The sequence below is a fragment of the Ascaphus truei genome, chromosome 3, assembly GCF_040206685.1.
Source record: "Ascaphus truei isolate aAscTru1 chromosome 3, aAscTru1.hap1, whole genome shotgun sequence".
Lineage (NCBI taxonomy): Eukaryota > Metazoa > Chordata > Amphibia > Anura > Ascaphidae > Ascaphus > Ascaphus truei.
In genome coordinates this window covers 198,817,079-198,829,643 of record NC_134485.1, presented here as the reverse complement: position 1 = coordinate 198,829,643, position 12,565 = coordinate 198,817,079, and the positions used below count along the sequence as shown (strand labels likewise).

The window sequence follows — 12,565 nt, the reverse complement described above, 5'->3', positions numbered from 1 at the left end:
GGCAGATGGGGCAGCAAATCCCTCCAAGTGGCCCGCGTGTTTCTGGACTGGGGCGTGGGCCAAGGCATCTGTATTGTCGGCATTCTGCCCGCCTTAGATGTTGCTGTACTGTTGGGCAATGACCTGGGTCGTCTTCGATGCAGCTACGAGGAGGACTATGCCATAGCTGTGGTCGTGGTGACTCAGAGCCAGAGTCGCCAGAATCCCGACCCAGCATCAGCTGCTCAGGGTCCCAATCTTGAACCCATCACTTTCCAGACCTTGGAGCCCCCAGGTGTAGAAGTTCTGGAGAATGTTGACTGGACAAGGCGAGAGGAGCCCGCCTTGACTGACTGATATCCCTGACCGTGCTACTAGGGCCAGTGGGCCGGAGCAGAGTCAGACGTTCCGGGATGCCGTGCGGATGGACCTGAACTTGGAGGGCACGAGGCAGCGTGCTGCTGAACTGTCCTGCGAGTCCAGATCAGATCCTGTGGCGCCGTGGACTCATACCGGGAAAAAATGCCGGCAGCTCCGGACAGCCAAATGTCAGTTGATGGTATCACGGGAGGCATCGGCATTCTGCCCCACCTGAGATACCTGAAAGCGAGTGGGGAGGTAAGGCGATCGGGCAAAGGCCCCCGAGGCCATTACCAGTGATTGGGGAACCATTCCAGCAGGTGGACAAGCTCACCGGGGCAAGGTATCTGACCACCATGGATCTGAACCGTGGGTACTGGCAGATCCCATTGACCAAGGAGGCACGAGAAAAGTCTCCCTTCATCAACCCAAGTGGCTTGTACGAATTTTCAGTCATGTCATTAAGGATGAATAACGCCCCGGCTACCTTCCAGTGTCTGGTCAACCACCTACTACTGAACGGAATGCAGGGGTATGCCAGGGCATACTTGGACAACATGGCAGTCTTTAGTAATTCCTGGGCTGACCTTGTTATCCATGTACCGGCGGTTCTAGCCCGCATCCAGGAGGCTGATGCTAAAGCCAGCCAATTGCCAAATACGGATGGCAGAGGTTGTATACCTCGGGCACAGGGTAGGCGGGGGGCATCTCAAGCCTGAGCCTGCCAAGGTGGAAGTCATTGTGGGGTGGCCAGTTCCCAAAACAGGTGCTACCTTTTCTGGGGAATGCCGGGTATTACCGCAAATTTGTACCCAATTACAGTGCCCTGGCCAAACCCTTGACCGACCTGACTAAAAAGAGGCTCCTTCGCATGGTAACCTGGTCACTAGAGTGTGAGAGCGTCTTCTGAGCACTTAAAACTGCCCTGCCAAGCGCTCCAATCCTGGCAGCTCCCGACTATGACAACCGATTTCTGATTCAAACTGATGCCTCTAACTTTGGCATTGGTGCAGTGATGTGTCAGGTGGGTGCCGATGGGATTGAACACCCAATCGTGTACATGAACTGTAAGCTATTAGATCGGGAGGCTGCTTATGCTATGGTTGAGAAAGCATGCTTTGGCCATAGTATGAATCCTCAGGAAACACCAACCGTATGTGTATGGCTGCCCTTTTACGGGGATAATGCCAAGCTGCTGCGGTGGAGTCTAACCTTACAGGAATATGACTTTACTGTACAACACAAGGGGAGTGAGCATGGCAGTGCCAATGGACTTTTGCGGCACGACGATCCAGGGCCAGCTTAATGCTGACCTTCAAGCATCACGCGTGTGGATGAACCCATTGGGGTCACTACCCCAGAGCTCTCTGCTTAAGGGGGAGGTGTGACGGTAGGGGTAAGTATGGCAGCTATTAATAAAGGTCAAGCCAGCCATTACACCTACCTGTCAATAATACACTGGTTGTTATGTGTATGTATCATGTATTGTGTCTTAACCTGGTTCCAGGCTAATTTGTTTGCAAGGTAAATGTTTCACAAACGGTCTGTGACCTTTCCCTGTAGCATTTTTATGTAACCAATGTTACCCTATTTCCTCAATTCTAAGACGCACCTTTTTTATGATTTTCACATGTCTGAAATCGGGGTGCGTCTTAGAATCGATGTATTAAAAAAAATAATAATAAAAAGTGTCTATAGTACTAAACCCCTCTTTTCACTTACCATGTTTCAGGAGAGGTCCCATGTCAGCGGAGGCAGTGCGGCGGGTGTGCGACAGGACAGGTCCCAAGTCTGCAGGTGAATGAAGATAAGTAGATGGCGGGCGTGCGGCGGCAGTGGCAGGAGAGCTGAGCAGGAGCAGAGCAGCATAGGGGAACGGCTTGGGAGGTGCACACTGTAACCGGAAGTCAGACACCGGTCAACTTCCGGTGTTACAGTGTGCACCTCCCAAGCCGTTCCTCTATGCCGCTCTGCTCCTGCTCAGCTCTCCTGCTATTATGATTTCCTGCGGCCCCACCACCACCGCCCGCCCGCTCGCCCACTGTCTTCTTATCTTCATTCACTTGCAGACTTGGGACCTGTCCTGCCGCCACACTCCTGGCCGCTGTCCATCTTCAACTATCTGCAGACGTGGGACCTCTCCTGCCCCGCCGCCCGCTTCATCCTCTGCTGCCATGGGACCTCTCTATGGTAAGTGAAAAAGTAATTTTCCTCAATTGTAAGGGCCAAATAGATGGTGCGTCTTACAATCGAGGAAATACGGTATATTTCAACCCACCAATCAGGCGCTGGGCACGTTGACATCATCTGGCCCTGAATGTTTCAATGTTATGGGTTTAGTGTACAAAAAGGTGGTGAGGGAGACCCCTAGTTAGATTGAAGTGGGCCAGAAGAGTTGCAGAAGTTGTTGCTGTATCTGAGAGAAGCTGCAATGGCAACTCCAGTGCTGATGCTAGGCCTGGAGTCTTGTTCCAGAGGGCACTGCAGGGAATGTCAGGGGAAATCTCTGCAAGGAGGTCCCTGCAACTAGTTCTGCAGGGTATCCCCAGTTTTCCCCCGGTTGGGTATGTGTTGTCTGTTTAGCTGTATAGTTGCAAATGACTTTTTACAATAAATTAATTATTATAAATCTTTGTGTTTGTCTGGCGAGTTGATCACTGGTATTAGGCCTGGTCTCCCCGTGACAGTAACAAACTCTTAAAATGTGATATTTGCGACAACCAGAAGAATGGTTTTCGATTCAGTATAACATTTATAATAGTCACCTGTATGCATCGGACAGGTTCACAAAGCCAAATTCCTTAGTGCTGTAGATAATTAGATCTTCTGACACCTTACTAAGGTGAGTCGTGCACAGCGTGGCCCAGAACAGGAACTCCGCTGAAACCAAAAGAATATAATACATGGCAACAGGTCAAGACAAATGTCAATAAATTATAGTAATGGGAAGGCACATAAGAACCTCTTTGCCCACCTAGTGTGTCCAGGCTTTGCCTGGAACCCGCCCTTACCGGGCTTCTCTGGACATTTTGATTACTGGCAGCCCGCTATATTGGCTGCACCTGTTCAAGGGCTTAAATAGAAGCCAGTGACTTCCAGTTCCTGCCTGAGCATGGTATTGGTTTCCCTGTGTTCCTGGCCACCGTGCCTTCCCTGTTTGTGAGCCTATTGCTGTGGCTAGCCTGCTCATTTGGAATCCCTGTTTCTGACCCCGGACCTTGACCTCGCTGCCTGCCCGGACTCTGCACCGCAGCCGCCAGCCCTGACCTCCTGCCTGCTTACTGACTACGGATACTCTAACGGGACTCTGTCCCTGGGCTCTGGTCGGTTAATTTGCATCCCTATCTCAGCCCTGCGGGTCCGCTTCCTGATCGGAGACGACCTTAGATATACAGCATCACCCAATGGATGGACTCTATGCCTCCATAGGTCAGCAAATGTTACAAATCAAAGGCAATGTTGACAATTATTTTACTAAAAATCCATAAATGAAGGAAAATTATTGATGCAACTTTATGGCCACTGTTCTTGTTCCAGGAGGCACCTATAAATTATTGCGGTTCTATAGGGGGTTTGATGTACTCTTCTGTTGATGTATAGGTAATCATGTGTAAAATAATACACGATTACAAATATCCAAGACTCTAGACAATTTCTCATTTGTATTCCTTGGAATTAGCATTTTTAATTAAATTGCCTATTGCTGCAATCACTAGATTGTTACAAAATATATTATGGATTTTATTGGTACTAAGCCATACGGTACCTTAAAACTCACTCATTTCAATGATTGTAACATTGTTGCACCTTGTAGCACCCGTTCTGACGTTAACTCCCATAGACTTCAAATGGGAACAAACGCCGGAAAGGGTGTAATAACATACCGGCACTTGATAAAATGTGCCCTTTTGTGTCTGGTTTTGTCCTAATGTAGTACCGATGATTATCCTAAAACAAACCTGGGGCAATCTCCAAAAAGACCCAGGTACATGCTGCAACATTTCACACATTTCTGCAGACAGACTAATGGCCCATCGGATTAAATGAATGGGACTGCCAGGAACCCCTGCTGTGTTAATCCGATGGGGCATTAGCCTCTGCAGAAATGTCACTGAAATGTACACAGCATGTACCTAGCTAGTTTAAGGCAAGTTTTAGAATACTCGTTGGCTCGTCTGTAGGTCTCTATAAAATGTTTCATGGTGCTACAAAGAAGAAGTGTAATAAGACAAAAGCGTAAACCCACACCTATTTGGAGAGATAGATAAGAAACACTGATAGTGAAGTGTATGAGGAGTTTGGTCTACCTATGAAGTCCCTCTCACTGGTTGCATCCATGCTGTTCAGGCTTAGCGAATCAAAGTTGAGTTCTAAGGAAGACAGAAAAGGGTGTTACTGTGTGAAGGAGTGATTTAATTGAAACATTGTTAAAAATAAACAAAAAAACACAAAGGTGTATAGAAATATTATATTGTGTGTCCAAATGATGTAAAAGAAAAATGTAGGCGTCTCCAAACTATACAAAAACAATAAATGTATCATGTATGTAAAGTCAGATCACCTTTCCTCTAAATGAATGTAGATCTACAGAATTTTCTTTAATTAACATAACTTTATCCTCTATTCTGCAAATCACCTAGAGTGACAAAGGATCGACACTCAGAGGCAGAGTCACAAATGACATCATGGAATGTGTTAGTCGTATCGCAGTGAGATGCAGAACACGGCATATGGCAGCACACCAACCATGAAGTCCCATACTTGGTTACTTTATTTAGGCCCATCTTTATATTTTTAACACATATGGGTTACAGAAGGAAAAGACCACTAAATACAACATTTAGTTAAAAACATTATCTTGGTTATTTTCATATGCTCCATATAGAGTAAATGGAAGTTAAAGCAGGAATCCTCTTAGAAATTAGATGTACAGATTTGTACGTACGGCATGAGTTGAATACGTTGGGACATATTTATGAAACATAGAATTTGACGACAGATAAAAATTTGATCCTTGGTTTCCTTCCATATGTAGCATAGCCTTAAGCCTATCCTGCGCATTTTTTAATTTCCTTACTGTATTTGCCTTTACAACCTGTTAGGAGGCGATTCCATGAATCCTCCGCCCGTTCTGTGAAGAAATACTTCCTCCAGCTACAGAGCATGCATGACCTCTTGTGCCAACACTTCTCTGAAATAAGCTTCTCTGCTGTACTTAGTTGAAATCTTTATGCTGCGCTACATCATAAGACAACAGCCGATGCTAAATACACCAACTACCCATTGCAATGAATGAGCCATAAAGGGTATATGGTCTTTAGCACGGAACTGGAAAAGATAGGATGCGGAGCCAAGTTGATTTTAAGCAGAGTTTAAATAAACTTTATTTTTATAAATACATACCTTTACACAGGAATTCTCTGTCCAACCCCAATGGATTACCGGCTATTGCACCACTGTCATTAAATCAAAAACAAGTTGGGGTTACACAGGTTGATATACAGCAATTGCTGAAGTTGATTTCAAATGTTGAGTAAGCTTTGCTTAACCCAAATGTCACATGCACAAAGTCAGCTTTGGGCTCAGATACTTCTCATAGATTTAAAGCGCTTCTAAGCTTTGAAAAGTATCCTCCATCCATAATTAACACCAGTGTTTAACAGGTTATAAACTAAAATAACTAGTTGCAGGTTATGATGCATTTTAATAAATAAAAATACCACTAGTGAGCGCATTCAGATGTTTGCCAGGTTTGCACCCCTGTCTTCCACCATTATCTCTTAGTATACAGTTCTTCCACTGCAGCCTGGGACTATGGGAAATGACATGCAGATGAGCACACTGTACATGTCACTGAACCCATAAGATTTGTGCCAAGTAAACCGTTTACAAAAAACTAGTAGATTGGAGGTGCTCCCAGAAAACCACAACAATAACATGCATCTCAACTTTACAATTACATGGAGATTTACGATGACCATATATTTAATGGACCCCATAACTTTACGTCTCGTTTCCACCCTCCTTTTCTTTAATTTTGGAACATTGGTCTGCTTAATCATTTCACTGGCAAGAGGTGCCAGCAACACATTGCTCTTAGTTGGGATCAGGGCCGCTTGGAGAGGGGAAGGGGGAAAGAGATGGACAGTCGGGGCTGGTGTCCCAGGCCCACTGGCTGGAGAGGGCCCGGCACTGCAAATTTCCCCCAACCTCTGGCCAGGCCCTAACTCAGCTGCCTGCAGGACCTTTCCTCTCAGTCACACGCCGCCGAGCTTCCGCTGTCGGCACGCGACGGGGCTCTCTGACGTCAGTGAGAGGCGAGATGGAGAGGAATATATGGGAAGAGGGAGGGAAATAGAGGGGGCTCGCGAGGTGTGAAATGGGGAGAGGGGGGGGTCGCAACACTGCCAACAGGGGGAGGGGGCCCCATTTAGTACTGTAGTCCTGTGGAAATCTGTCTGCAGCCCTGGTTGGGATGTAGTCTGCCTATAGGTAATGTCTCCCAGATACTTCACACGGTGCCCAGACATGTTGGGCCTTGTTTAATATTGTACAACATGGCCCCTTGCCAGAAAAGAATAGTAATGTAGGAAAGTTTTTTTGGATGAACTTGGGTCTATTATTCTTTATTCATAAGTCGTCAGTGTGAGTGGGCCTTCCAAAAATGGGAGACACAGGCCCATACGCATGGAGGTAAAAGTGGCGCAATTGCACCATGTATTAAATAAACAAATTCCATTTGAATCAATGGGATTTTTTCTTTGATGCAAAGTGCACCACTTTTGCTTTGAGCCTGTGTGACTATAAGAGCATCCAGAAAGGAACATTTTCACAGAACTAGTCGTACTTTATATTAACAAACCGTAATGCTTAGGCTGCGCTTCGTTCCGGCGGCAGCGACGTCAAAACAAATGCATTGCAGTATAGTAAGCGCCACGGCTTGGTCACGATCGCTGGAAGTCATCTCAATTTGAGTTTTCCAGCGACCGCGGCCCGACGTCACCGTCGCAATAAGCGTAGCCTTATACTGATTTAAAATTAATATGGTGCCAAAAAAAAAAAATGGAATGACAAATGTATAACACTGATTGGCATTTTACACATGTAAAATCTGGTAGGTGTTGGGATTTACAGAGGAGTTATGCTTCAAAATGTTTGGTGGGAAAAGCAGATATTTGGTGCCTGTGCTACATCTTTCTATCAGAACAGTAGTATCTGTTCAGCACTGAAGTGCTATGCAAACCACTGGACAGAAATGCTTTGCCGATCCTTCAACCACTGAAATCTGATCACAAATATTACTAGAATACATTACTTTACCTTCCCAGCGGCAGAACATTGACCCTCTTCCTTATTTGTCCCAGTCTCTCGGCGTCCCTGCATAATGCAACTGCATGGCTGTGACAGGAGCGAAAAAACAGCAATAATACATGAACAGTTACCTTTATGTACAGTGGTTGGTTCTTTGAAGTGTTAAATGCAAACAGTGTAAAAAAAACTAAATCTGTTTATGCCCATATACATCCACATCATGGATACTCCAGGCAAACCAGTGGCATAATGGGTCATTAACTAAATGGTGCTATGCATAAGATATCTGAAGGTACAGTATGGCGTCTTATGGCATAGCACCACTTACTAGAAATAGTCATGTACACATGTAGCAGACATTATTGCTCAATGTTGTAACAAACAATGCCATGGCAAATCTCCCAATAAAACTTGCGGCAGCACTAATGGGTGATAGTTAGCGATAACTGGTCTACTAGCGTCAGCTACAGCTGTAGATGCTCATCCAAATGTTTTTCTCCCATGGAATGGTCTTGCAATAGGTTTATTACCTCAGTATCCAGTGACTCCAGCGTATAGGTTGAGCTCTCTGCATGTGGGTGTAACCCGGAAACAGTATGTCAACTTCTCTGCAGCAGAAAGAGACACGATATGGTGTCAGGAATGGGAATTAGCATAGACACAAAATACTGTACGTTTATGTGTTACGAAGGTATTTGGAGGAGTGGAGGTCAGGAAAGAAGCACCGTCCTTGTGTTTTGGGGAACTAATGACAAAAGGGAATGGTTTGCATCCTCTGATGGAGGCGTTAAATAAATGGCATGACACGAGTACACAGACTGAATTTGATGTACTTCATACAGCCAACGCAGCAAACTACACAAAGTTCATTGGTTGGCTAAAAACAACCCAACGGTGCAAATAATCTAGTAAAATAGTCTGCTCATGCGAAGGCAACATTCTTTGCCTCAATAAAAGTCAATGTTGTAAAAGAAAGGCGTTAAATGATGCGCTGCAACTGGTCATCATACAACATTTGTTTGGATGGTGCCGTGATAACATTTGCATGAAATGCGCCAGGTTTCACACAGCCTGTCGCACCAACGGCTGCAAGAAAGGTGGCTACATCTGTACTGTAGTTGCCCAGTGATGCATCCATATAGCGATTGCAAACTCCGATATCCCAAGTGCTTTCGATGTAAAATAACTACAGCCCAAGGTACTTCTCACCAAAACAAAATGTGGCTGTCACTGATACAAAGACTCATTTAAATATTATTTTTGTTAACCAGAGAATAGCCCTTAGTTACTTAGTTAGTAACCCAACCAATAAAAGAACATTGTGGAGAGTTAATTTATTGTAAAACGGTGCACAATGCAACAGTACAAGTGAAGCACTATAAAAGGCATGTTTAGTCGAAGACGGAGCCACCGGTTGAACAACCTGTGCTAAAGCAGGGATATCCTGAAAACCTGACCTTTGGTCGCCCTTGAGACTGGTGTTGCCCACCCCTGCTCTAGCTCCTCCCATTTGTTAGATATAACCAGGGCTTTTTTTGAGACGATACAGTGTACTGGCACCTACCGTCACCTTTTTCTCTTACCTTCTCATCTCCGGCATCATCTTTTTGTAACCACGCGTTGCCATGGCCAATATCGCATAGCACCACGACAATGCAATAGAGATGAGCAGGAGAAGGAAAGAGGCTGGGTACCGGCACATACCAGTATTAGAACACTTGCCTGGGAAATTCTGGGGCAGTCTCACAGTAAAATGCCTCAACATTTCTGTGAGATTCTTAATGGCCCATCGGATTAACACAGCAGGGGGGTCCCTGCAGTCCCATTCAAACTGATGATGGAAAGAACGTGTATCTTAAAATGTATGATTAGTTTTTCAATAAAGTGATCACAACCATTCAACCATACTACCATACATACTATCATACATATCTATCCCTGTTTCCCCCACCCAATCTCACATAGGGCCTCCTAGGGAAAACGCTACTCCGGTTAGATAGCTTAGTGCGGTGCATACCTGCTGGTAACAGGGGGCCTGGGTCTCCCACATGATGTTACAGGGTGTAAGAGGACATGTGCAGAGGTATGCAATGGAGACTGTTTTAAGGTGAAATTAAAATAAGGCTTTATTGCGCCTGTTCCTTTTAACACAGCAAAACATATGAAAACAACAACCGCCTATCCCTGTTTAAGGGCTAACTTACTTCCCCAGTCCCTTTCTCCAGGGCTGGAGGGATAATCCCATTACCACCCTATTCCCCAAAATCTCAAGAGATACCTTAAAGCAGGTGGCCCTTCATGTCAGTCTCTGGTAGGTTCCTGTGTCCAGGAATATAGATCTTTGGGTGTCTTGATCTCAGCAGAGCCTTTCTGCTCAAGACCTCTTTCCTCTTGTCAGCACTCTTGTGTACTGAGGAAAATCTCCCTCCTGTTTCTGGGAACAGGCTTTTTCACAGAGCTGTGATTAGGCAGGTGGAGTGGTTGATTGCAGGTGTGCAGTTAACCAGCACACTGCTGGATTAGAGGCAAGCCTGTTAACAGGGATAAGACCCTGTTACACAGGGGAAGAACAGGACAGGCTTCTGGGGTCTTGCCCGAATAGTACTCATAGGTGCAGTGCCTCCATCTCGTGCAGCCCCCAGGTGAATATGGTGAAGTCCCTGCAGAAAATTCCTCCCCCCTCCTCCTAATTAGGGTGATCAGATTTTCAAAATGAAAATTGGGACACATCAAAAAATTATTTATAAAACAAATTACATCACGTGACGCTCCCACTTGCCATGACAACGAGACACTGACGTCAGGCGGTGACATGAGGCCATGACAATGTGGCATCACGTGATGCCATGGCGCCATAATGTGTCCCGTTGTCATGTCAACTTGATGCCGCGTGACATCACGGAGCGTCTCGTTGTTATGGCAATGGGCATTATGTGACGTCGCACAGCCATGTTGACGGAATTTGGAGGGGAGGATACAGCCAAAGGCAAGATAAATATAAAGATCTAAAAAAATGTTCTCCACACAGAGCCACTGACCCACACACCCACTGACCCACACACACAGAGCCACTGACCCACAGTCACTGACCTACACACAGAACCACTGACACACACACACACACACACACACAGCCACTGACACCCACACCGCCACTGACCCACAAACACACAGAGCCACTGACCCATACACAGAGCCACTGACCCACACGCACAGAGCCAGTGACCCGCACAGAGCCACTAACACGCAGAGCCACACACACAGCCAGTGACACACACACACACAGAGCCACGCACAGAGAGCCACACACACACACACACACACTCTCACTGTGTGTCCTACCTTTCACTCTGGAGCATGGGGAGTGGGGAGACATCTTGACTGGCAGCAGGCACCTCACTTCCGGCTCTCACTGCTGAGGGTCCACTGTCACTAACCCCGCCCCCACCCTCTGCAGCTAACCCCGCCCCCACCCTCTGCAGCTAACCCCGCCCCCACCCTCTGCAGCTAACCCCGCCCTCACCCTCTGCAGCTAACCCCGCCCTCACCCTCTGCAGCTAACCCCGCCCTCACCCTCTGCAGCTAACCCCGCCCTCACCCTCTGCAGTCAGACTGGCCTCAGCTCTCCTCTCTGCCTGAATTCTGTGCTCTCTGCTCCCCCCCTGCTCGGATGGCCAAAACTGGAACAGCGACAAAAACCTGGGACATTTTAAAGAATGCGGGGCTGCCGGGACAGCCATTAAAAAAACGGGACAGCCATTAAAAACCCAGACTGTCCCAGCTAAACCGGGACAGCTGGTCACCCTACTCCTAAAATACTTTAGTCTTAGGCCAGGAGGTATATGTAAAAACACAAGGTAATTTATTTGGTCTTTCTGTATTCAGCAGCAGATGACAGCAGTTGTCAGGGTATTCACCCTCAGGATGTCCCTTGATCCACTCCCAGCCAAGGGCACAGAGAGTGGTCCTTGCTCTTCCCTTATCCCCTTGTGGAATAGGAGGTATGGTTCCCCACTTCTCCCCGTAGGGAGGGCCTCAAGCCTGCCAGAGCCCTGACATCTTAGTCCGGGTGAACCTGTCTCTCAAAAAGGTAGAGACCAACTGGCTATATCAGGAAGTGCATTGCATTAAGTATCAGTCCAGTAGAAACCACCCGTGTGCCTCTCATTGGACACAAGGCCTGATTACACTACCTTCCCTTACTCACTGCACGGAGTGGGGAAAACCCATGATTACTCCTGGCAACCTACCCTTACTAGGTATTACTGACAGGAGGGCAGACCTATAGCCCAAAACTACCCAGGGCTACATATATACATATATATCCACCAATTCCCATATCACAACTATTTCTGCTTTATGTTGGAAATAGGTAATTAAATGTATCCCTGTATACAGTCATTCACCCTTTGGCTGAGCGAGTAATGTTGCAGCTTCCAGGTGCCTGTGTAATGGAAGCCAGTGAATTTACAGCAATTCTCCAACGTTTGAGAAACCTCTTGGCTGCTGAACTTTGATATCCGCCTCTGCATTCACCCTGGTGAAATTACTTTACTACAGGGGTTCTTAACTCCAGTCCTCAAGACTCCCCCCCAATCAGGCTAGGTCTTAAGGATATTCTTCTTCAGCACAGGTGGCTCAATCAGTGGCTCAGTCGAAGACTGAGCCACCTGTGCTGAAGCAGGGATATCCTGAAAACCTGATCTGTTGGGGTGTCTTGAGGACTGGAGTGGAGAACCACTGCTTTCCTGTATTCCAACTACATTCTAAGGTGCGCCAACTTACTGGTTCTTGGGTTCCGGCGCAAAGTGCGATTCAAAAGAAAAATGAAAGAAATGCGGATTCGAAAGTTTGACATGATTTTTGGATTTCAAACCTGCGAACCTGTACATACTTTAGTTAGGACATTCCAGAT

The 12,565-nt window shown here is 46.5% G+C and overlaps 1 protein-coding gene across 1 annotated transcript in view; it reads right to left on the bottom strand.

The window, feature by feature from the left end:
* The window catches only part of ASL (argininosuccinate lyase), a 46,975-nt gene that overhangs the window by 17,325 nt on the left and 17,085 nt on the right, over nucleotides 1–12,565 (bottom strand). The window contains exons 7-11 of the mRNA XM_075589917.1: nucleotides 8,181–8,258; nucleotides 7,660–7,737; nucleotides 5,743–5,795; nucleotides 4,647–4,709; nucleotides 3,105–3,219 (exon numbers count right to left, since the gene is read on the bottom strand). Of these exons, the coding sequence (XP_075446032.1) occupies nucleotides 3,105–3,219; nucleotides 4,647–4,709; nucleotides 5,743–5,795; nucleotides 7,660–7,737; nucleotides 8,181–8,258 (387 nt within the window). The remainder of the gene's footprint in view (nucleotides 1–3,104; nucleotides 3,220–4,646; nucleotides 4,710–5,742; nucleotides 5,796–7,659; nucleotides 7,738–8,180; nucleotides 8,259–12,565) is intronic.